At 43.0% G+C, this 26384-nt stretch overlaps 1 protein-coding gene across 1 annotated transcript; it reads left to right on the forward strand.

Annotated features, from left to right (window-relative positions):
- The first annotated feature begins 457 nt into the window (after positions 1–457).
- LOC117046249 lies at positions 458–25180 on the forward strand. Its single transcript, XM_033148047.1, has 12 exons — positions 458–582; positions 2295–2469; positions 3773–3880; positions 5527–5610; positions 6876–7245; positions 15870–16080; positions 17901–18075; positions 19213–19336; positions 20068–20258; positions 21509–21619; positions 22903–22980; positions 24548–25180. Exons 2-12 carry the CDS (start codon positions 2304–2306, stop codon positions 24922–24924), a joined length of 1995 nt encoding a protein of 664 aa, XP_033003938.1. The 5' UTR covers positions 458–582; positions 2295–2303; the 3' UTR covers positions 24925–25180.
- Positions 25181–26384: the final 1204 nt, after the last annotated feature.

Consider the following 26384-nt stretch of genomic DNA (forward strand, 5'->3'; position numbering starts at 1 on the left):
GGAAACTTGGATGGTTTTAACAAAAACATGTTTACTTCCCATTGGTTTCACCTATCTTACTTATCCGAGAGCTTACAAGGAAGGTTACTCTGAACAAACTCATCAGAAGGTTCAAAAATGGTTATAGATTGACAGCCCAACCTTTCCGATAATGCTGCAGAAAGTATAAAGCGTTTTAGATTTCTGTATCACTATAATTCATAATATAACAGATTTCTGTATCACAATTCTATAAGATGTCTGTAGATCTATTTGCTGGAAGAAGCACTTCCAGTGATTATATGAAAGGGCAAGTTCTAGAATTTGTCCCTGTTTTCCAGTAAATTGACTGGGGGGGGGGGGGGGTTGGAAAGGTTATGCTGAAACACTGCATGAAGTCGTGCCAGTAAGTGCTGGTGTATAAAGTACAATTTTGCAATCCACAGAGGTAAAATCAAACATACTTATCTGTGGGATTTTTTACTGATTTCTTCCCCCACCATTCTAAGCAGAACAGAAATCCTCCCCTTTCTTGGCTAGCCTTCATCTCTCTTCAGATCAGCCGAGCTGCTTCACTTGATCAAGGAAACATATGAGGATCTGGTAAGTAATGCTGCTTCGGATTAATGCTGGATGAAAACTTTGCTTGTTAAACTCCCCAGGTTCTACAAAATAGTTTAATCCATCGGCTGTTTCCCCATTCTCAAAATAAGCCTGAATGTAATCCTAACCCCATTTACCTGGGAGTGAGCAAGTTTGAATTCAATAGGACTTATCTTGGAATAGACAGAGCTAGGAGTGTGCTGTTAGTTGATTTACCATTCCACTTTAAATTGCTTTAATTTGTGGGACTGAATTAGAGGCATGCTTTTTATCAAACTGTTTTAGTTTGGATGTTTGCCTGTGACAGGGAATGCGAATAAAATATTAAATGTCTTCTTTACAATATGCAACAGGCTTTATTTTGTTGGCGATGAAGAGTTGGTAATATGGGCATTTATTTAAATTTATTTGATTAAGCAATGGATTGGTTCAAAGGCAGACAGTTAATCAGATAAACTTGTCTTATTGACACATCTGTTTTAGTATGACAGCTGAAATACTATTTATAGTAGTGGGGGTAGGAGAGATGGGGGGAAATCACATCTGGCAACCAATGTGCCCCTTTGGTTTCAGATAGTACATGGGTAAAGGTAAAGGGACCCCTGACCATTAGGTCCTGTCACGGACGACTCTGTGGTTGCGCACTCAACTCACTTTACTTGCCGAGGGAGCCGGCGTACAGCTTCTGGGTCATGTGGCCAGCATGGCTAAGGCGCTTCTGCTGAACCAGAGCAGCAGGTAGATGGGTCTAAAAAGCCCAGGGCACAAATTTTCATGGCCCTCTAGCAGCCACAGTGGCTCATTTATCAGGAGTAATGTATTTAGCATCAGTTCTGGAAGTGTATACTCAGTTCTAGCCAAACTAAGCTGGACTGGATGGCCCTTGTGGTCTCTTCCAACTCTTATGATTCTATTATTCTAAGCCTCATATCACAAAATATAAACCAGGACATGCCTAGACCTATGCTGAAATACAGCTCCACTTGTGCCTTGTTAAATGTTCTGCAACAAAGTGGATGAAGATTTGCATTCAGATGCACATGCAGCTGAAACAATGCAGTTGGACAGATAACATCTGCATTCAGAGGTACACACCTGAGGCTGTGTACATACTCCCATTTACTCTGCATCCAATGCATTTGCGCCACTGGTTTGGTTCACATGCTGTTAGTCACAGTCTAAATCTATCCTGTATCTAGTCTCTTATTAAATACTGCATTTTGATGCATTTCCCCGCAAACCAGCTTCGATCCGAATTGAGAAAAATAATGACCTAGCTGTGTTTTAAGGCAGTAATGTATACGCAGCCTGAGTTGCTACCACAATTTGTGATCCAGCAGGTAATCCACACATGGAAGCCTGTGGTGCATACATTTAAACTAATATTCAAACCGGTTTTCAATGGATTCTGGGAACTGTAGCTCTGTGAAGAAGCTAGAGTTCTCCAACAGCATTTGCGGTTGTCTCACACATCCACAACACCAAGATCATTTGGGTAAAGTAACAATTGTTCAGAATTCAAATTGATAGACCGATGGCCTTCAATGGCACAAAACACACTGACAGGGCTGCTGATGGCTTTCTGAGAGTCTCATCTTAGGAGGCCAAAATGGGAGTCCTCTCTCACTGGCAGAGAAAGAACAGCAGAGTGGCCATAGGCAACCTCTAAAAGATCTCAAAATAATTTCCTCTTAACTGGTTATCTGTCTAAGGTATCAGCAATGTATCTTCGAATTTTCATCGCCCTGATGCTGGGAACATCGCCGGTGTTGGCCGCTGCTTCTGAAACAAACACTTGCCCAGTAATGGCATGCGGCAACCCAGGAATCCCCGGTTTACCTGGAAGAGATGGGAAAGATGGTGCCAAAGGAGAGAAGGGAGACCAAGGTATCTCCATATAGTTATATGGTAATCTTTGGCGCCTTATGATAGCTCATCTATATCTCAGCTGGGTTTCTCATGTATGTGTGTGACTTGGCAGGGTGCTATGTATTTAACCCTTCTCTCTTTCTCTTTCTCTCCCCCCCTCCACTTCCTCTATTTGCACTACATTGTCGTCGTACTGTTTTCCAAGGTCCCAAAAGGCACGGGGACAGGGTGGGGACTGTCTCCATGGTTCTGAAAAGCATGTTTTTGCTTTGAGTGGTGGGTGGGTGCTTCATAGCACTTTTGCAAGCTCTTTTCTTTGAGCATTGGAGGTGAGAGAGAGAAGTGACTGAATAGCTTCCCTTATCCCTGTTGGTGGCAAGGGGGAAATAGGGTCTTAAAATAGGGACTTAAAAATTCCTGGATGCCAAGATCCCAGTTTGGGGCTGATACTCTTTGTTGAGCGAACCCTAGCAGGTGTTTTTAATCACAACACATGCAGGAAAGTAAAGCATGGAAATATAGGCCTTTGAAATATGCCCGTGTGAGTTCCAAAACTCCCCTCTTCCCTTAGCATAGAAAAGACCATACGCTTGGTAAGTTAAAAGTGGCTTACCTGCAATCTCTTCAAAGGTTGGGTTCATGTGCTTTTCCATACCTGAGTCGGAACACACAGGCAATAAAACTTGGATTAGCTACACTAGTGAAAGTTCCTACATTATTAGTATAGGAACACAAGAAAGGCTTGTTAGAGCCATGTGGTCTGAGCTTGGAACAACCAGTTCTAAACCTATTTACACACTGAGCTTCTCAGACAGCTTGAAGGCGGATTTGTAGTGCGGAGATCCTCTTGAGAAGAGAGAGAAGGATCTATGTGATGGGGGGAGGGAGAGGGGTAGAAGGTATAATTGTATGTGAAGCTGTGTATATGTGAAATGTGCAAGAGAGACAAAGGAGGTAGGAGCGGGAGATATGCCTGGTCTGTATGTATGTGCTGAGTACATGTATGTACTCTGTAGTGGAAGAGAGATTGTGGAGCAAAGCAAATCTAGGCAGAGCTGGTGGGGAGTCAGGGAACAGAGTAAGCAGGGTAAATATATAGGAACCAGGAGGAGAATAAACAATTGTGATGATTTGCAGTGGCATCAGCACAGAATCGCAATTATCAGCTGAGAACAAGGTGAGCTCTAGCAACATCTTGTCACTTGAAGGCTGCCATCAGGAATGTGAATGTGCATTATTTAAAGTGACCTTTTTTTCCTTGCTGGCTGTTTGTTACGGGGGGAATAGTATCCAAAAGCTGTTTCTTTTTCTCAAACACAAGGAGTCGAAGTAAGGGGCCAACAGGGTTTTCCTGGGAAGGCGGGGCCTCCAGGGCCACCTGGAATTGCAGGGCCCCCAGGCCAGAAAGGAGAAAAGGGAGAAATGGCAGGTAAGAAATCAACTTTCTGGTGCTTAATTTTGCTTTCAGGAAGACATGAATGGGCACTGCAAGAGCAACATAACCTTTTCTTTGTGAATGCCAGTGAATGGTTTGCACGATAATTATTCTCCTGTGAAAGCTTTGCTTAGAAAACCATAGGGCCAAAATGCATCCGGTGGTCCCCAAGCCATTGCACCTGGGAATACATCAGTGGGTTCATGTAGAAGCACCATTTATGTCAACCAGTGTCACAATGGGGCTTGGGCATTCAGAGCCATCCTGTTCCCCATTATTCAAGTGGCACCTTTTAAAGATGCTGTCATCATTTAAACAGGGGCAGCTTGTAGATAAACTAATGTGGAGGAGGCAATTCAGACAATGATGTCTTCATATCATCGTAGCATGACCCTGGCAGCAGCAGACCCACATAGAGCAACCACATTGAGGCTGCTGGATGGATAAACTGAACCACAGAAATCTGAAAGTACCCCATGGATAATCTACTGTAAATCAGGAATAATTAATAATAATAATAATAATAATAATAATAATAATAATAATAATAATAATGTTATTATTTGTACCCCCGCCCCAGCCAGCGTCCAGCACATATGGAAACATAATAAAACATCAAACATTAAAAACTTCCCGATACAGGGCTGCCTTCAGATGTCTTCTAAAAGTTGTAAAGTTATTTATCTGCTTGATATCTGCTGGGAGGGTGTTCCACAGGGAGGGCAACACCACCAAGAAGGCCTTCTGCTTGGTTCCCTGTAACTTTGCTTCTTGCAGTGAGGGAACCAGCAGAAGACCCTTGGAGGAGGACCTCAGTGTCCAGGCTGAACTATGGGGGTGGAGATGCTCCTTCAGGTATAATGGGCCAAGGCTGTTTAGGGCTTAAAATGTCAGTACCAACACTTTGAATTGTGCTTGGAAACATACCAGAAACCAGTGGAGATCCTTTAGGACCACAACAGGAACCCAAGAGAAATGCTTCCAAGAAAGTCACAGACCTCCCTATACAGCTTAATCTGCTGCTGAACTGGTCCTATAATTGGATTAAACATTAGTAAAAAATATATATGCGAAAATCTCCTTTCCTGTAGTTCAGCCTTCACCTACCTGGCACCTTCCAGATGTTTTGGACTACAATTCCTATCAGCCGCAACCAGCACTGATAGTTGTAGTCCAAAACATCAGGAGAACACCATTTTGGCAAGGGCAGCTGCCGTTCATGCCTGATGCTTCTTGCTTCTGCCCACAGTGAATAAGCGGTCCCTATCTCCCTTCTTCCTTCACTATATTTTGCATCTCTCTTTTAGGCAGAAGGGCTACATTATCTGTGCTTGTGAATGTGGGCATTTATGCCCCCAAGGAATGGGCTGAAGGCACATAATGCAGGAACATTGGCTGAAGCTAAGTAGGTCTGGATCTAGTCGGTCCCTGACTAGGGCACCTGGGACCCCCCAATGCCTTCAGCTATATTATGGAAGAAAGGCAGGATGCAAATGTCATATAAAAATAATTGATATACGGGTGACAAAGGACAGCAGGTAGTACAGGGTCAGGAATTGGCAATGGTCTGGGTGGCAACTTTCCAATATAAATCATCTGCGCTTAACCATATGAACCATATCTTCATTTTCTCAACTTAGGCATTACTTCCACTCAACAACAAGAAACTGCTTTGGAAAAGAAAATGCAGACTCTTCAAGATGACCTTACCAAGTATAAAAAGAGTAAGATGGAATATGCATTTTCAATGCTTGTTTTTATATTTATTTTTAAACGGTTGCTTGTGTTGTGTGTGCGCGTGAGAGAGAGTGCAAAAACAACAAGCTAATAGGGAGGTACGCAGGGACTCTTTGGGAGAAGCCATAACTGTTTAAATGGTATAATACAACTTTTAATGTATAGTACAGATGGGCCTAACTAAGATTTGCCCATATAAAGGAGTCAGTCTGTGTTGTCAATAGCTCAAATGTTGCAAACTTTCTACTATCGTCTCATCTCTTTTTGTTACTTGGAGCCAGGTTATGCCCTCCACACAAAAAGTGAGGTGATCATGTCATCCCATGCAGATTTTACAACCAAGAAAACTGATCCTTTATTAATCAGCTTGTTCAACATTTTGCATGTGTGAACAAATTTTGGTTTCAGTGGGTGCTAATCTGTTTTGCTTTTGAGGTGGGACAATGGGACTCAAAGGACTGATTATTCTGGGTGGGGTGTGAAGGGAAATGACAGATTTTTCTCAGTGTGTTCGAGATTGATGAACATAAAGAGCAGCCTCCTACAGCCTGGAACCTCCCAGATGTTGTTGGACTACAACTCCCATCATCCTTAACAACTGGCCATGCTACCTAGGGCTGATGGGAGTTGTGGCTGTAGTCCGAAACATCTGGAGGGCAGCAAGTTGGGAGAGGTTTATAAAAGGCACGGCTTATCCAGAATTAATTGCCTTTTAATCCCATTTATTTCATTGTAAATATAGGGAGATGTGGGCGGGTGTTCCGATGCGATAGCCCCAAAGAGGAAGCTCGTAAGCCTTGCATGGGTTTATATAGGTCCTGCATTGCTGCTTCTTCAAGGCAGCCCATTGGCCAGATTGCACCCAAACAACACGGGACCCACCTATCAGGGGTTGTAGCTGTTCCAGGATTACCCACCCACAACACCGGGTCAGGTTGCACTGCAACACATGCCCTCTTTAATGGAGGACCCGATTTGCGTGTTTAGACCTTTTACCTTTCCCCGAAATAAATTCACACAGGAGTCAGATATTTGGTTTGGTTTTTGGCAGAAATTTAGGCCACAACTTTATTGATTACAAGTTGGAAGCATATAGCCAACTGTCTACCATTCAAATTGGTAGTGGTTTAAAGTGCTTGACTCTGGGTGGATCGTGCCCATGTGCGTAAGTGTGGAACAGTTACTATTCAGGCTGCCAGCAATTATTTCTCATATGCTTCTCACTGTGCTGTGCTTTTCTCTCCGTGTCTAGTTGTGATGTTGCAGCATGTGAAAGTCGGAGAGAAAATTTTTGTTTCAACTGGTCAAGAAGTAAATTTCTCCAGTGGGAAAAGACTGTGTGAAAATGGAGGTGCAGCTCTTGCCGCCCCGAAGAACGCAGCAGAAAATGCAGCCATGGCAGAAATAGTAAAGAGGAATTCGAAGGTTGTTTTTCTCGGTATCAACGATATCCAGACTGAAGGGAGATTCGTGTATCTGAATGGGGCACCCCTAAGTTACACAAATTGGAAACAAGGAGAGCCCAATAACGCTGGTAATAAGGAGGACTGTGTTATTGTACTTGAGGATGGACTGTGGAACGATTTGGATTGTGAACGGAAAACACTGGTTGTTTGTGAACTGTAATTTCTCCCCTCCCAAAGATGCCTAACCCTGTGGGTGCCTGTGCTCACAGCTATTAGCTTAATGGCACAGAAAATCTGTAGTTTTTAAGTTTGGGGCGGAGAGAGAGGTGGTTTTTAAGATAGCTAAAAGTAGCATGACAGAAGGATTATTTTCTGCTGCTCTGCACACACAGCTTTTGTGCCACAGTAATCTTTGGTCAATGGGCTTTTTCGGCTTCTTCAAATGTTACAAAAAGCTGCAAAACATATTTAGCAGAATGATAGAGAGGGCAGCAATGCTTCTATTGCACCACTTTCAACCTGGGGGAGGGGGCTCCTGCCAGTCTGCCAACCTCAATGACGGACGTGCCATTTTAGGCTTAAGAGTGCCATATGCAAAACCACCACCCACGAACCTTATTAGTCTAATTTGCAGAATATTCAAATATGTTATTAATTGTGGGAAACCATTTAACCTCATCAACATGCCTCATCTATGCCTAGATGTGCACCTGAAAAGGCTGGAGATCTGCCCTTTTGTTTTATTGTTGTTGTTTTCACAAATTTAAAGCTGAATCTCTTTCATGTACTAGATTCTGTTCTGGTGTAATTGCAGTCTTGTGAACTGTCCTTATGTTTTAGGAGTAGCAAGAGGATACTTGTATACTACAGTGTCTAGAGTGCTACATGCAGTGTGTGAGATGCATATCAATTGATTTCTAAGTACAGGTACGCTGACAGTACATGCTGCAGAGGACTCTGATTGGTTCTGGATTCTGTTAAAAGAGATGAGCCAGTGTGGTGCAGTGGTTAGAGTGTTGGACTAGGGCATGGGAGACCAGGGTTCAAATCCCCACTTGGGCATGAAGCTCACTGGGTGACCCTGGGCCAGTTACTACCTTCTCAGCCCTTGCCTACCTCACAAGGTTGTTGTGGGGATTAAATGAGGGAGGGGAGGTCTGTGTATGCCAACACAACACTAAAATCAATAGAACAAAGCAACCCAAAATCAGAACCAAGAATAAATGAAATTACGCCCGCTATCACCTGCATTAATCATACTGAGAACTAGAACAAATCCCATGGGGCAAAACACAACCACCATAAAAGCAGAGACTGGCGTATTTCATGTGATGGTTTTTTAAGGCTCAGATCACAAGGAAATTAGCATACCTAGCAGGCAAGCCTCCCTAGGCAACAACCCTCTCTCTCCTGTGGTTCAGACAGAAAGGTCACATAGAGGTGGGCCTCCATAGATGATCTAGGGGCTTAGGTATATATGAAAGAGGTCTCAAGCTATGTAGGACTTTATGGGTCAATTTGATTTTAGCAAATCCAAGTCTGAAACTAATTTAGTGGGTCCTGGAGTAGAAAATCCCTACAGGCATTCTCTACTGAATTCCTTTAAGATTGGCACATTTTCTCAATTTGGGGGAAGGATTATATCTCTCTAGCATTCGTGTTGCTAGGTTTGGCACCAAAGTGGTTGGTTTTCCCAGGAATGGGGAACCCTAGACACGTGTGGCATTTAGAGTTTATTAACAAATATACAAGTAGAGCAAAGGCAGAGACAAACATTGTAAGGTAAGTCTTTAGCAAATCCACTGCCTCACATCAAACTGAGGGGGGTGGAATACCTTTAAACCATAGAGGTCTTTCAGCCTGCAGCTCCTGGCTCCTGTCTTTCTGCTCCTCTCTGCATCTCTCGCTCTCTGTTTCCAAAACATTCCTATAGTTCTCTTCATAAGCAAATCTAATTTGGTCCCTTCTTCAGCTGGAGGAGCAGATGAGTCATTTCCCCAACTCAGTTCAGGAATTGTCCAGAATGGGAAATGCCTAGGTGAAGCAACAATGAGTTTCACAATTTGGACAACCTTCCAACAATTAGTTCCCATAAAGAGATGTTCGCTGCACATCTAAACAATTCACCTGACGAAAGGTATAGCCTGCATAACTCTCACCACTTATCCAGCATTCATAATAATATGAAGAAGGAATTTGTACAGAATTTAAAAGAACAGATTAACTCAAGAATTGTTAACAAGGAGACAATGCAAAGAAGGGTAATTTGTAGCCTGTCACAGTCTGACTTAAATGTGTAAATGTTTGAATTCAAACCCTATTCATTTTGGTGGATTGCTCTAGAAATATCGGAAGTCCTATCTTCAATTTATTTCAATACCTCTGTCTCATAATCATATCTACCCATAATCCCTGTAGGCCACTCCTCATCAGCCTGTTTTATTACTACATTAGCATGAGAAGATATTTCTGCTCAGATTAAGCCAATTTCTTCTCAACACTCAATGCCCCTTGAACATACTCCCAGCACTGTGTGAAAGTCTTTATATGTGGGCAGCTCCTGCATGCCTGGGAGAATGTTTAAATGGCACAACCAAATGGCCCAGGGCTGATTGATTCCCACAAAATTGTCGCTGTGCTGGGAGCAGTGATTGTATAGGAAAAGACTCATGCGTTCAGGCACTGTCCATACGTCTGGGTTGTTTTCAGCATTCTCCCAGGCAGCCATTTACAAAGCTGTCTAAAGACAAGCTGTGCTAAATAAATACATTTGAACAACATTACGGTGAACTACTATTTCTTTATTTTTAAAGGACACATTGCATGCATATGCAGAACATCTTTGTGTCCATGTCCATGTTCTTCCTGTGGGGACAGTCTAAACTAAGGCCTGGGGGCCGAATCCAGCCCAACTGCCTTCTAAATCCGGCCCGCAGACAGGCCAGGAATCAGCGTGTTTTTACATGAGTAGAATGTGTTCTTTTATTTAAAATGCATCTCTGGGTTATTTGTGGGGCATAGGAATTCGTTCATTTTTTTCTCTCCAAAATATAATCTGGCCCCCCACAAGGTCTGAGGGAAAGTGGACCGGCCCCCTGCTGAAAAAGTTTGCTGATCCCTGTGTTTTCAGGGTAGCCATAGCTACTTAAGCATAGTCCCTGAAAAGAAGTTGTTTGATGGGGAAGCTGGGGAGGGGGGTTAATCCTGCACCCTGTGTCACTTCCAGAAGCACTGATTGGCTGGATTTCACCATTGTTAAAATGGATACATTGGGCAGGGAAGGGTGAAGTTCACACAGTCTTCATTTATGTCTGAAATCCTCTATTTAGCAAGGGATAGAAGCCTGATCTCCATATGATCAGATGACCTGGGGAAGTTGTGATCAACCTCACTAGCCTCCCCCCCCTCCACTTGTGACCCTGCTTTTGTTATTCCTTGTTAAATCAGTTTTGTTTTTGTTTGTTTGTTTGCATTATATCATTTCATAGAGGTTGCTTTTCCAGTGAAGAGCTGTGTTTTACCCAAAGGGGAACATGCGAGCGTAATTTTGTCTTTGCTTGTGAATTTTGCAATCCATCACATAATTTTTTTTATTAAAGTTTTCACAATACAGTACAATAAAATTATATCTAGAACAAATGAAATAAAAAAGAAAGAAAGAAGGAGAAATAACAAAAGAAAAGAGAGGAAGGCAACGGAAGAAGGAAAAGAGAGGAGAAAGACAACAGAAATAAAACACACACACACATCTATTCTATTCTATTCTATTCTATTCTGTTCTATTCTGTTCACAGCGGGTGGCGCTGTGGTCTAAACCACTGAGCCTAGGGCTTGCCGATCAGAAGGTCAGCGGTTCGAATCCCCACGATGGGGTGAGCTCCCGTTGCTAGTCCCTGCTCCTGCCAACTGGGCAGTTTGAAAGCACGTCAAAGTGCAAGTAGATAAACAGGTACCGCTCCGGCAGGAAGGTAAACGGCATTTCCGTGCGCTGCTCTGGTTCACCAGAAGCAGCTTAGTCATGCTGGCCACATGATCCAGAAGCTGTACACCAGGTTCCTCAGCCAGTAAAGTGAGATGAGCTCTCAACCCCAGAGTTATCCGTGACTGGACCTAATGGTCAGGGGTCCCTTTACCTTTACCTTTATTCTAATTATACTGTAATATTCAATCCACATAAAAAGAAGTGAATCTCCCCAGCTCCCATCTGGGAAGTTTCCCCCTTTCCTCTGCCTCACACCCTGAGAAAAACCCACTCTTGTCTGCCTCCCACACAGCCCCCTCCCTTCTAAACATCATCTTTCTGTATTTTGCAATCCAGAAGGCGAGCGACATAATGAGCATGGACCATGTTCTGCAAAGGCGTCTGGTGGGGGGGGGTGGACATCAAACTTCAGGTGCCTTACAGCAACTTCCTGTAAGTTGTCTGGTTGCTTTATAAAGAGAAATATAATCAAAAGTGGTGAAACTGCTAATTGCTCATTGTTGGCAAGCTGTTCTTTTCAGAAGGTGCCAAAGCATCTCGGAGAGGGGATAATAGAGGGCACCTGATTTGCTTCATGATGTGCTACTTCTCGGAAAATGCTATCAGCATGACTCAGATGTGTACTGAACACTTTGCTGCCTGAACGAACAGCTCTTGTTCTTTTCTTTTCTTTAAATGCAACTTAAATAACACAAAGGCTGGGTGGTGCTTACTCTTCCAAGCTGTTAGGCTTTCTGGAAAGTCCCTGCTGGTCATTTAATTTTGCATTTAATTATACATTTGTTGTATTAGCACTAATCTGAGCCTGTTCATATGGTGCTAATGGAACTCTTGCGGGAGTTCCGATTAGTTGGTTTTTCAAAAAGGTGTGTGTGTGTATGTGTGTGTGTGTGTGTGTGTGTGTGTGTAAGGAGCTTCAGTGTGTGTCTCAGATAAAGATGAGCGAAGAGCCATAGAAAGGCTTGAAGAGCTGTCATTTCTTGAGTGATTATGAAAATTCAAAAAGCCATTTTTTTCTGTATTGCTTGTTACAACCAGGAAATGGGAAATTGCCATAATCCTCACAGTATGTTAAGGATTTGCCCAAACAATCCATCAAATCTGTATTATGTTCTTTGTTAAAGGGATCCAGGAAAATGTCTTCTGTTCGGACACCCAGGTGGGGCTAGAGCCATAGTGCTCCTCGAATCGGCAATCCTGGAGAGGTGGAGCCTGTTTGATGTATGTCATAGGCCTCTTATGTGCTGACAGACAGTTGCTTGCCAAATACTAGTCAGAAAAACCCACTGCTTATGAGATGAGATTTGATGTTTGGTAAGCACCATAGTACCCTCACTTTATATACATTGGAAATATTCATTCTTCCAGGCTTATGGCCATCTAAAACTTATTAAGTGCACAGCAAAAACCACCACTGACTTACAGAAAATGTATCAGTCCTGAAAAGCATATGGGACATAGAGACAGGACTAGGGACGGGGGAAGGAGGGCGGTGGGGCCAGGCCCCTCAACAATAGGGTGGCTGAGTGGGAGGAGGCAGGCAGACTCCTTCTGTTCTGGCTCAAGAGATGCTAGATGCATTGTGCACAGCTCTGACTTACTGAGCTGGCAAGCAGAGACACACTCTGCATCTTATCTACAATAAAATTTGTTGTTGTTCAGTCATTCAGTCGTGTCTGAATCTTCGTGACCCCATGGACCAGAGCACGCCAGGCACGCCTATCCTTCACTGCCTCTCGCAGTTTGGCCAAACTCATGTTAGTAGCTTCGAGAACACTGTCCAACCATCTCATCCTCTGTCGTCCCCTTCTCCTTGTGCCCTCCATCTTTCCCAACATCAGGGTCTTTTCCAGGGAGTCTTTTCTTCTCATGAGGTGGCCAAAGTACTGGAGCCTCAACTTCAGGATCTGTCCTTCTAGTGAGCACTCAGGGCCGATTTCCTTGCGAATGGATAGGTTTGATCTTCTTGCAGTCCATGGGACTCTCAAGAGTCTCCTCCAGCACCATAATTCAAAAGCATCAATTCTTCGGCGATCAGCCTTCTTGATGGTCCAGCTCTCAATAAACAATAAAATAGTTTAGCCTTAATGGCTTGTGTGTGTTGTTCTTCACGCTGGGGAACAATCGCATATCAATTTGCCACTGGACTCAAGTAGCCAGGAGTGCTTCGTCCCTACCTGGGGGGGGGGCAGTCTCACAACTTGCCCCAGCGGGATGTTTGCTAACAGTTTGGAGGGTGTTCATAGGCTTTTTAGATGGTGTTCTTCACTATACACTATTTCACATATACACGTGGTACCTGGGAATGTAACCCCCACATAAGTGAGGAGATGCCTGTACAGTACAAGATCCCTCCTCTCCAAAGTCTTCCATTTCCCCAACAGCAATCAGCTGGCATGCTCAGTTCTCTCATTGGGCTGTTTTGAAAGTTGCCCCCCCAGCCCTTTACAGGTTTCCCCCCTAAATATTTTCTGCACTTCATTGTCCCTTGAGTACTCTCAGCCTGCTGGGTACATAAGGACCATCCTCTGAACTTTGGAAATAGAGGGGATGACTCTGTCTAAAGCACCCACCTTAACAAAATTCCTTCAAAATTCTCATCCAGGGGAAAAAAACAAAGCTGGTTTGCACCAATGGACTAATATCCTTCTTCTGTGAAAGATTTTCTTTCAATTAGCAGATTATATTAGTCCCTGGAAGGCAGAATTATGAATTACGTAGACTACATGAATATATCCATTATAGGAACCCCCAGGCGTTAGAACAAGACAACTAATAATAGCAAGTTAGTCAAGGAGATGGATTATTCAAAAATGACCTGATAATGGAAGAAAAGGCACAGTGAAGAAATTGAGCATCATTGTTCAATGGAAAAGGGTATCTTATTTGCGTGTTTAGACCTTCAACCTTCCCCAAAATAAATTCACACACATGGGTGTAGCAAGGGGGCGTAGGGGGCGGTCCTCCCCAGTTTCCATAATGGAGGGGGTGACAAATTATCAAGGAACAATTACTGCCCTACTAGGGCGGTTCATTAAAAAAAACTTTTTTAAAAAAATATGCCTGCTCCAAAGGTCTTATCTTACTATACTAGGGATTATATAGCTATATATGAAATTTCATGCATATCGGTTAATACCTTGACCCTCCTCCACCAAAATAGCTGTTTACTTGGCTGTTTTCCTATGTCATGAAGGCCGAAATTTCAGTTCAGTGGAGCACTTACTGTTCCCAACCCTAACCCTATGGAAAGCCATCTAATTAGACTTTAATTTGATTTTGAGATGTTTTTAGGAGGTAATTAAATTATTGTTTGATTTTATACCAATGTTATGCATCTGATGTTAGCCACCCTGAGCCCGACTTCGGCCGGGGGGTGGGGGGGCAGGATATAAATAAAAGTTTATTATTATTATTACTTGTTATTATTCCTTTGTAAGAAAATATGAAATAACATAAAACCATTTTTGCAGGGGGGGATCAATGGGGGGTGACAATAAATTTTCTGCACTGGGTACCACCTGACCTTCCTGTGCCTCTGTTCACACATGACTCAGATATTTGGTTTGGTTTTTGGCAGAATTTAGGCCACAACTTTATTGATTACAACCAAGTGAGTGGTTGCATAGGTTCAGGTTCGATTATCTCCCTGCACCCTTGCAGGCAGCCCTGTCCCAGAGTCACGTTCGTAGGACAGACAAGGATGAACACCATGGACAGCTGATGGAAGGTTCACCAATCAGCCGTTCTGATGTCCCCAGGACTCAGCCACTGGCCAGACCCCTTTCGGGGATCAACAAACCATTGAGTCCCTGGATTCCTATACCGGAATATCCTGCATTTCCATAGGCATGGCCACATCACGTGCCATGCCTATCACCTGAACCAGAGCCTATCCACAACTTACAAGTTGTGACTAGTTGCTACACGGCAGGCGAAACCCAAATGGCACCTGCCAATCAGCCAAGTGGGGAAAATTCCTACCGTGCCCCTGTCCCAACGACAGACGACACACGACGGCATAGCAAGGTCAACGCAAGCCCTAAATATAGGGAGTGGTGGGTGGGTGTTCCGATGCATTAGGCCCCAAAGAGGAAGCTCAGCAGCCTCGCATGGGCTTAAATAGGTCCCGCATTGCTGCATTTTACGACACCCCATTGGCTAGATTTCCCCCCAGCAATGTGGGACCAACCTATCAGGGGTTGTGGCCTTGATTTCCAATTACCCCCACAACACTGGGTTGGGTTGCAGGTCGCACCGCAACACATGCCCTCCTTTAATGGAGGACCCAATTTAACATATCTATATCATATGTATCTTTTAGATTTTTTTGTTACATGAACAGGTGGAACAGAAGGATATTTATTTTAACATGGAACTACAGAGTATTCCCTATTCACCTCATGGAATGGGTCAGCTGTGCTGCAGAAAAGAAAGAGGTCCACAGAGCTTGCCCTCACCCCCTGCTGAAGTAAACAATAGTACATCTGAAAAATGTTCAAACTTCAACTTGGATAGTTCTCCAGGGGGTAGGTTATGCTGTCCCTTCTCTCAGAAAGACCCCACCCTAGCCTTCTGCCTGGCTCAAACTGGGCTTTGGGAAGGAAGATTGAGGCTCTGGCAGGGTCCTAGAGCCCCCCCTTCCCCAAACCCGGTGCATGTTTTCCCGGTTTTGGGAAGGAGACAAGAGTGGAATTTGCTACCAAGGAGTGTGGTGGAGTCTCCTTCTTTGGAGGTCTTTAAGTGGAGGCTTGACAGCCATCTGTCAGGAATGCTTTGATGGTGTTTCCTGCTTGGCAGGGGGTTGGACTGGATGGCCCTTGTGGTCTCTTCCAACTCTATGATTCTATGACTCTAGGAGCCTGTCAGAGCTCTCGTGCCTCCTTACTGTAGCCAGGCAAGCCAAGCACTTACTGGGCTTTGAGAAAGTGCCCTCCTCGGCTGCACGCCCAATGTGGCTGCATCGCTCATACTGCCCTACATCTGCTTCTGCGACAGCTGGTGAAAATGCCCAGCATGTTATCAGAGGTTCACATTCCAGGGATTCAGAGGCAAAAGGAGATATCACAGTATCACAGAGCCCAGCCAGTTAGCACTATCCATGAAACAGCATTGCAGGAGAGGAACAGGTAGCTTGAACTGAACTGCAGTGTGTCTGCTTCCAGAGCAGCTCCATCTCTCCAGAAAGGTGATTCTGCTTTCACTGTTTGTTGAGAGAAATAAGAATGAGATGTAGCTGCATCTCAAGATCTTTCCCATGTTGTGTGCAAAGCAGGTTTTTATTTGTTTCTAACTGTTTCACTCTTCTATGGTCTTGGGCCGCATGAGTACATCAAACAAGGACACCTGAGTTTCTTCTGCTTCTCTCTTCCCTTTTATAAATGTGTTCCCATTTTGCAACTCACAAAGCACTTATTTGATCAGTGGTTTTAGAAGAACACAGCAGGGGAGGATTCTGAGATATAAATGCATTTTCTGCGTTCCATTCAACCTTCTCTGCTAGGAGAACCTGAGCTTCAACAGCTAAAGGTCAGCCAGCAGTGTCCTCTTTCTGCTTGAATCATCAAGAGCAGTACACAGTGAACACTGTGTCCTATTTGTTCACAGTCAAGTTGAGAGTATTGTTTCCCAGAAAACTGATGGCACACTTGAACTTTATGTCTTCTCCCTATGTGAGACATTTTTTAATGTTAATTGCCCTTTGTGGTACATGGTTCCACTAATTACCACAGGGAAAGATGTGTAGATACAGAAGTAAGTACAAAACTGGCCCCTTTGGATTCCCATAACCATCATGTTAAACCACTTGTCCTGAGGTCCACAAATGGCCCGATTTATTTCTGACTGGAGCATTATGGGAGCTGCTAAAGTATACCAGAAGATCCCTACCGGATCAGACCAAAGGCCACATTGAGATTGCTTGCACTAAATCTTTCAAATAAATAACTAGTAGGCAAGAGGAAGTCAGAATCAAAGAGTACTGCTTTGGGGCAATTCAGATTTTGCACAAGGTGGTGCTAGATTTCTCCAAAGTCGCTCAAAGTGAATTAGGCGACCACCAAAGCCTAATTCCCAAGGTGGTCAGTAAATGCCAACAGACAGGCAGTCTCCAAATATCTGTTAAAATTGGTTGCATTTTACTACCAAGCTTTCCATACAAAGTAAATGGCATGTGGGGAGAGGGGCAAATCTGGCCACCTCATTGCTCACCCCAACGCTAGGTCATTTATGAGCAGTCAAAAAGCATTAATTCCAGTAAAGATCCTTGAAGGGGCTAGCTCATTGTGACATCTGTCCATTTGTCAGCCATAAGAGGACCCTTTCTTTTATCCCATAGCTATCACATTTACTGGATAGCTTTTGGTGAAGAACCATGTTAAAAGCTTTCTGAAAATTAAAATGCATCATGCCACCTGGATCATTGTTATCTGTATGCTTGCTGACAATCTCAACCTTTAGCGAGGCAAGCGGAACCTTTGCAGAAGCCATGCTGATTTCTGATCAGCGGGTCTTGTTCTTCTATATCTATATATAAAAATGTAAAAGGTGGGTGTTTGTGACCGATCGATAAGCTCCGTAACCGCTTGACCGATTCCATTCAAATTTGGACACAACGTTCCATGGCCATATGGGAGTGTTTGTACGTGCTTACATTGTACAGATGGCACACCTTTCACAGGTAAAAACATGATTTTGTGCAAAAAATAGCACCCTCCAGTGGAAACAAACACCACACATCTCATTTTACCTCCACACCCCACCCACCCCACCCCCCTCCTCTTACGTCACCACCCCTCCATTTCCCAGTGGTGAGTTGAGGAAATTAGAGGCCGGAGCGGAATTTTCCCGTCCCTGGTCCGGTTCCTTTTCCTCCACCCGCTTGCCCCAGCCCCACTTCTGGGCTCAAGAACAGGCTGCTCAGGTGGCAGGAGCCCTGGCTTCTCAGTCGACCGCCCACCCCGCCAAGATTGTCGCAGAAAAGCCGCACGGAGGCCGCTGTCGAACGGCCGCCCCGCCAAAATCGCCCCAGAAAGGCTGCGCGGAGGCCGCAGCCACCCCACATGGTAAGGAGCACGGGACAGCCCCAGTTTTCCCATCCCTGGCCTGGTTCCTTCTCCACAACCCACTTGCCCCGGCCCAACTCCTGGGCTCAAGAGCAGGCCGCTTAGGCGGCAGCAGTGCTGGCTTCTGAGTCGAGCACCCACCCCGCCGAGATTGCCCCAGAAAGGCCGCACAGAGGCCACGTGGTGCAAGGCATGTGGGAAGCATGTCTAAGGCGTGCGACTGTGGGGACAAGAGGGGCTGGGGACGAGTTGGAAGAAGATGGTCTGCCAGGAAATAAGATGGTGGTGGCAAGGAAGGGTGAGTGAGAGTGCTGGACGCCATCTTGAATTACTTACATTGTACAGATAGTACACCTTTCACAGTTAAAAACGTGGTTTTATGGAAAAACATATGGTGCCCTCTTTCCCATTTTCCCATGTCTTATATGTTTGTGTTTTGCTTTCCTTCTTCTTTCTCAGCTTAATCAATCTGCTTTAATACCTGAAAATAATGCCAACCCCCCCCAAAAAAACATAGGTCGTCGTACTCGCGCAGCGAAAGCAACACAACGTGTAATTGCAAAACAAACTCAGGAACAACGTTCATCAAGAAATGAACAACAAAGACAAACAATGACTCAAATATGTACCAAGGAAACACCAGATCAACGTCAAACCAGATGTTAGGATGCACACTTACAAGCACAAGAGACACATTTTCAACTTACACACACTACGCCACAGCAACGCGTGGCCAGGTCAGCTAGTGATTGATAATTTTATCTCTAATAATATTTTCCACCAATTTACCTGGAGCTGATATTAAGCTAACTGGCATTAAATTTCATATCTCTTCTCTTTCTCCCTTTTAAATTAGTACATTGGCCCCTTTCCAGTCCTTGGATACAAAGGCCAGCATGAGGGATATGCTCCACATTTTTGTTAGATGATTGGAAATTTCGCATTTGAGTTCCATAAGATGTTTTTGGTGGACTCCACCTAGACCCAGTGAATAGTTAGTTTCTAATTTGTCAATGAAACTGTAACTTCCTTCTCTTGTCTCTTTTAAACCACTTGTATCCTTTGAATAAGGAGCTGGTTCTTTGGGATCTCTTTTGTGGAATCTCTTCTATATGTTTGACAAACCCTTATGTTAAGGTTACCTCCCCTGTAGAACGTCAGGACAGGGTTCTTCACTCCATGTTCCTGCAGTGTGTTGCAGGAAACCAGTTCCAAAGGATGAAAAGCATGATGTGTTAACTGTAAAGGGACTTAGTTTCATGTAAGTCCTTCAATCTTTTGAATGGCGTTCCCCCTCCCTCAATGTGTAAATCTTTATATCTTTGTATTGAGATTTCGGTTCTTTGGAACCATCCTCTTTATTCCTACAGATTTTCCTTCACGTTTAGCTAAACAAAACTTTTGGTGTTTCCCACTCCTGTTTTCAAGGGAAATGTCATCACTGGGTCCTTCATAATATCTGAAGTATTTGCCAAGCAAATGGAGTGCATTAATAAAACAAGGAGTCCTTCAAACCCACCCTTACCAAACTTTCATCTACGTCCACAACTGTATATCAAATTTCTACTTGAGTATGAAGCCAGCCATGCAGTGGCACTGTATAAATTGCATGGTCTGAAACCTTCTTTCCTGTCCAGGTGGAACACAAGGGTAAGCAGACTTTAGTTAGCATTTAGCAGTCAAGATTACTGGCTGAAACATCTTCATCTTCATCATCATCATCATCATCATTTGGAAATATTTCATCACAACATCTTGAATCATCATTATTTCATTTTGTAATATTGACCTTTGTCTGTCTTTGTTTGAGATGAGCAGTATTGGGGGGGGGGGGTGGAAACCTCGAATGACCAAAACAAAAATTATTTAACATTTGAAGTTTCACAGTTTAGAACTAATGGCTTTGATTATTTTTTTATTGAATAATATGACTGAGCTCATTCTGAGAGAAATGCTGTGCTATTTTAAATATATTCTCTCTTTTTTTTACAGCTGGTCAGAAATGAAAGTCTTGTCCCAGTTCCTTCATGCGGCAGTAGTAGTCTCTGTTTTTACGCTTCCATGTCTTGGACAGGCAGGAGACAAATGTGCAGGAGTTCCAGGCATCCCAGGGACTCCGGGGTCAAGTGGGGTGCCTGGGAGAGATGGACGTGATGGGATGAAAGGTGATCCAGGACCACCAGGTATCAACTTGTTATTATTATAATACAAAGCCTAGTATTAACAATTGCTGGTAATGAACTAGTATTGCATCTTACAGACACCTGATTGTAGACCAATTCATATCAGTGTTCAAATAACAGTGTCAAAAAAGGCCCATCTCCTTTACCATTTGTGATATGCCCCTTAATTACAGTTTTCAGAGAGCTATGGGGAAGGAACATGATTTGGGTAAAATTGGGGTGGGGATTAGGGACCATTAAGGATCCCCACACACACTTACACTTATCAATTTGATCATGAGAGCTCCTTTCCACATAAAGTGGGCCTAAAAAGATTGATGAGGGCATTCTCAGGATACTGCCAAAGAGAACAGCTGGCTGTGAATTACAAGAAAACTAAAGTCATGGTGTTTTCAAGAAACTATGGTCCCATTGGTCTCTAGTAATGTTCAGATTAGGTCTGCATAACTTGTGACCCACCAAAACGAATTGAAAACTGTGACTCACCAGAGGTTTGCAGGACACAACTACAACATCTCTGACCGATGGCTGTCCAGCACCCTCTGCTCAAATACATTCAGTGAAGGAGACCCACTACCTCCCAAGGCAGATTGTTGCACTGCCGTTTGGAAGTGTCTCCTAGTATTTCATTTCTCCTAATATTTTAGGACAGAGAATAAGCCTACCCCATCTTCTGTGTGGTAGCCCTTCCGATATTTGAAGACTGTCTTCATGCCTCTTGTTATGCTTGGTCATAAACAAAATTGGATTGGGTAATTCAATGTGTCGAGCAAATAATAAAGGTTAACTGTGTGAATTATCAGGCAATGCATTCAAGAAAGGAGATTTCTTAGTTTGGTTCTACTTTTGTACTAGAAGGATGATTTCCTGAATCTTTCAAAAAAAATACTTTGGGAAAGAAAGAATAACTAAATTGTTCCTTTTTTATGTGATCAAAATATTCAGTGAGCAACTAAGAGGTATTCAGTGATTTGTGAGCACACACTAAAAAGGTTAGCTGACGTGTCATCATATTTTATTGCCCGTGAAATAAGGTTTTTATATCATCAGGGACAAGAGATTTTGTAAGATTTTGGTTTCTGAGTCATCATTCCAAGGAGATTGGACTATGGTATTGAGTTACACAGACTGTAATGCAATCTGCTTCCTTGAAGGGCACTTGCAGCCTTGAAATTATTCTTTAGTCTCCACTTCTATAGTGTACCACTGAGGAGTGCCTTGTATATCTTTGTTCTTGTGTTTTCTTCTAGGTCCCATGGGCCCTCCTAATGGTCTGCCAGGTGCTACTGGAAGAGATGGACTTCCTGGTCCACAAGGGCCAAGAGGTGAACAAGGAGAAAAGGGGGAGAGAGGCCCAGAAGGTAAAAAGGAATTGCATAAACTTTAATATAATATAAAGAGAGCCAGGAAAACTGTTGTGACAAGTTTCCCTGTACACTTAGGCGACACAATTATTAATTACTTTTAGAGATGAGGAAGAAATTTGACCCATTTCACATTACAATATGTGAACTGAAACGCAGTCATCTTTTGACATTCACTCTTCCCTGAATTTTGTAATATAAGTCTCTAACCAAGTTATGTACTGTGTACAAAATGCATATACTAGGGTAAAGTGTATATAAATATGCATATATTTGTGAATATGCTTGCAAATATGCATTGTATTAGAAATTGCTTCACAAAGATGTGTATATTGGGCAATCCATATACAGACAAAATATGTATCTTAGGATAAATTTGCACCCAAATCCTGGTGAATTTTCGTGAGGATTTTTTTTTTTTTTAAAAAAAAAGATAAATAAATTACAAACTGATGTAAAAAATGTGCACAATTAGATTAGGCTTATTTGGAATCAATGACTTTGAAAGTGTATTAGAATTCATGCAGAAGACTTGCTACAGATGTTACATTCCCATTTGTGTTCAATTCACTGACTCACCTATCATTGGACAAAATAAAATGCATTAACCGTTTTATAGGTTTTTATTCTCTAGCTTAAAACTAAATGGTGAAAGGGAGATTTCTGTCTTGGATATGCTAGGAATAAATCTTACTCCAGAAGGGATTTTTCCATGGTCGTTGATAAATTCAAGATCAACAAATGTGCTGAATTATTCCTCGCTGAAAATGGAACACATGTCCTCCAAAAATGATTTGCAGCAAGAACACTATATTTGCTGTAGCCAATGAAGCACAACTCTGTTGGGGTTTTCTATTCCACCTTAAGTTAAAGACGTGGGATAGTTACATGTCACATGTCTGTTTACATTCCAGCACTGTTTGCTGGTGCAAGCGGAACTTCCATTGTGTTGTTGTAGTTTTTGCTTTCTCTCTCTCGGATGAGACAGCAAGCAGAGACAACATGTTTCTTTGTTCTGATTTATGGTTAATAAATCTGTTGTTTGCTAGTATGTCTCCACATGCCTCAAGCCTCTTTTGTTGCGCAGTTTACTCTGCTAAATAAAGTGTGCCCATGTCAGCAGACTTGGGTGACTGATTTATGTCGCACTAGAGGTCAAGAGATCTTCACAGCGTGATGGCTGGAAGGAGACGATCCAGCTGGGGGCTAGCCAGCTGGCCGTTTGACCCCCGGATGCCGACAAACTCAACTCAGTTTTTTCTTATTGTTTTAATTGACAGGCCGTCCTGCTTCTCTTGATCCAGAAGTACAAGAAGTCCTCAGAAGTCTGAATCAAAAAATATTGAGGCTTGAAGGAGGTAATCTCTTTGTTTTTACCCTTCCTAATACTGCTGAAAACCAATGTTAAGAATAACTGACTTATCTTCTTTTGTGTAACTTCAAGCGATAGCTTCAAAACAGTTAAAAGTGGTTTGAGAGAAGCTCACTGCCCTATTGCATTCACACATTTATTTATTTTTCTCTCTGCTGCCTCTAAAAGAACCAACCAACCAACAAACAAACAAACAAACCCCACCCTGTTTACCAAATGTGAACATAAGGTGAGCGTCCACACCAGACGGAGCAATCCCTCTTTCAAACTATCTTGGCAAGGGGTGGGGAGAGAGAAATTCTATTGCCTATCACCAATCAAAATTTAACATAACACCGGTCTTGAAAGACCTACATTGGCTCCCAGTACATTTCCGAGCGAAGTGCTGATGCTGACTTTTAAAGCCCTAAATGGTCTCGGCCAGGTACACACCTGAAGGAGCATCTCCACCCCGTTCATTCAGCCTGGTCACTGAGATCTAGCGCTGAGGGCCATCTGGCGGTTCCCTCCCTGCGAGAAGCAAAGTTACAGAGAACCAGGCCAGAGGACCTTCTTGGTAGTGGTGTCCAACCTGTGGAATGCCCTCCCATCAGATGTCAAAGAAATAAACAACTATCTGACGTTTAGAAGACATCTGAAGGCAGCCCTGTTTAGGGAAGTTTTTAATGACTGATGTTTTAATGTACTTTTAATCTTTTGTTGGAAGTCGCCCAGAGTGGCTGGGGAAACCCAGCAAAACTACTACTACTACTACTACTACTACTACTACTTTTAAAGCTGACGGTGGTTATACCCCCTCAAAAAAACTCCTGCAATAATATCAGAGCTGGTTTTAGGAAGTGGCCTGAGCCACGCTTTTCGGATTAACATGCAGATCAGAACCTAGCTACACATCTGTTTTAGCTTAAGTCATTGGGGGAGGGGTGGAGCACTGAAGGGGGTTGAGCTGCAATATTCAACGCCAATTGGGCTCTCACTGAGCCAGGAGTGATCCCACCTTCTCACTACACCATTGCCTGGGTTGGTGTAGCTTTCTTTCAGGTTTGGGGGCAAGTCAAAGAGAAAGCATTTGGTTCCTCAGATCCAAGTCTTCTTTTTGGCCCCTTTTGGCTCTATTGATATTGGAGCTCTGATGTTCATAGGGTAAAGGGCCATGGGAGTTTCTGCAGTAGTAGAAATGAGGAATCTGACATCGAACCTCGCTCTTTGAGGTTCCATATCCATCCTCACAAAGGGAGATCTGGTGCTTTCTATAGGGCTTCAGGACATCCTCCCTGGATTTGCATTTAGAGAAAGAAAGCATTTTTAAATATAGATTTTAAAATGTATTTAAATGCACAGAAAAAAAGGAAATGCACAGTAATGTGGGTGTGAGATTGGGACAATGCACAAAAAAGTAATATGGCCTGGAGAAAGGTTGATTCACCCATTCCTAGTTTATAGATGCATGTTCTTCACCTGATGCTATAAAATGTAGCAGTGGCTTGCAAGCATCAATTTTTGTTGCAATATAGCACAAAATGGATAGCCATGATTTTTCTTCTCTGTTGCAGTGCTTCTTCTCAAAGGAACGATAAACAAAGCAGGACAGAAAATATTTGCCACCAATGCACAGGTAGTTGATTTCGAAACCATACTTCAAACATGCCAGAATTCTGGGGGTTCTGTTGCAAAACCCATGAATGAAAAGGAGAATGAGGCTATTTTGGAGATTGTGAAAGAGAAAAACCAATATGCCTACCTGGGAATTAAGGAGAGCCCTGTTCCGCGCGAATTTGAATATTTAGATGGAATGCCTGTCAATTATACAAACTGGCGTCGATATGAACCAAATGGCAAGGGAGCTGAAAACTGTGTTGAGATACAAACGGATGGATCCTGGAATGACAAAAAATGCAACCAGTATCGTCTCACTATCTGTGAATTCTAGTCAGATTCCTCTATCTACAGTACAAGCCTAAACCAACAAAACTGCCTTGGCTTTTAGGAATTGTGGTTCTGCAGATAAAAATCAGATTATTATTTTTTCACCCACATCTGCCACACAGAATCAAGAAAATTAGGATTTCCATGCTTAGGAACATTTACAAAGAATTTATTTAAAAAGATTTATCTGTTAGATCTAAAGCAAAGCAGAATCATTGATGTTCAAATGCATATTCAAATATATTGAAAATGAGTGTGAAGTTATGTGTTGTCTTTCGTGATTTTTGCATGGATTTTTGGCTTTCAAGGCACAGGTGTAGCTGGCAATACTCCACCATCAGTCACAAAGAAATAGATCTCAGCATAAATTCCTAGTATTTCATAAAACATCTAATTGGTATTTAGTAAATATAAGACATGGTATATTTATCCCAACTAGACAAATGAATAATGGAACATGAACCACAATTCTCTTCATGTGCGATTCTGATGTTTCTCGGTTAGCTGAGCCCCAGCAAACCAATATCCTAGTGGTGCAGGGATAAAACCGCTATCACATTTGCAAAGCTAAGCAGGGTCCGGTATGGTTTCAAATTGAATGGGGAACGGTTTGTTGAGCTTCCTTCATTGCAGGGGGTTGGACTAGATGATGCTCGGAGTCCTTTCCAACTCTACAATTTTCTGATTCTACTATGAGAGTGAAGACAGGGATTCCTGATTCCAGTCACATTAGCCCTCAGTCAGGAAATAATACCTTACACCATTGCGAGGAAGGACAAGGGTAGCAGTCATGTGACTCCCCACCCCCCAATATTCTGAAATGGTGCAGTCCAGGAAAAGCTTGCTTTCCTGTGATTCTGCTATTTGGATTAAAGCTGCCCTGAGCCTATTGGGAACAGAGGTCCAAACAGACTTGTCTAGCGCTTGTGATAACAGCAGATGTGTGACCCAATATGGTATTTCATTATGTTTACAATGGCCAGTTAGTGGACAGTTTAGCCTGAAGGAAGGGTGTACTTTGAGGACTTGCCTGTCAATCATTAATAAAGTGTATTGAAGTAGCAAGGATGAGACTACTATACGTACTACACTGCACAAACTTAAACAGCCTGCAAATGTGGAAGGGCTCACTCCTTCAGAATGTTGAATGTTGCATCCTGATATATCGAATATTGCTGTGCTTTGGATTATTATTATTAATCTCCCTTTTGTTCTATTTACACTATTTCAACTCAAAATAAAAATAAAAAACAGACGGAAGCAAGAACACCCCCAAGAGCTGAGGTGAATTCTTGCCTGGCAAATTCAAAGTAGCAGCTTATGCTACCAGGATATTTCTTGCATAGCCAGCAATCTGAGTTCAGTATTTCTTCGGGGACACTTGTTTTCTCATCGACCTAAAACAGCAATAGCTTTTGATTTCCCATTACCTTGGGAAAATATGCTGCTTTCTTTCTTTTTTTT

The sequence above is a fragment of the Lacerta agilis genome, chromosome 5 (assembly GCF_009819535.1).
Source record: "Lacerta agilis isolate rLacAgi1 chromosome 5, rLacAgi1.pri, whole genome shotgun sequence".
NCBI lineage: Eukaryota > Metazoa > Chordata > Lepidosauria > Squamata > Lacertidae > Lacerta > Lacerta agilis.

What these genes read in the sequence shown, in the direction of transcription:
- LOC117046249 (XM_033148047.1), top strand. Translation starts at nt 2,304, where the DNA reads ATGTATCTTCGAATTTTCATCGCCCTGATGCTGGGAACATCGCCGGTG. An exon ending in GTAAAGGGACTTAGTTTCAT is followed by an intron (nt 19,337 to 20,067) that starts GTAAGTCCTTCA and finishes TTTTTTTTACAG; the next exon opens with CTGGTCAGAAATGAAAGTCT. An exon ending in GGGGGAGAGAGGCCCAGAAG is followed by an intron (nt 21,620 to 22,902) that starts GTAAAAAGGAAT and finishes TTTAATTGACAG; the next exon opens with GCCGTCCTGCTTCTCTTGAT.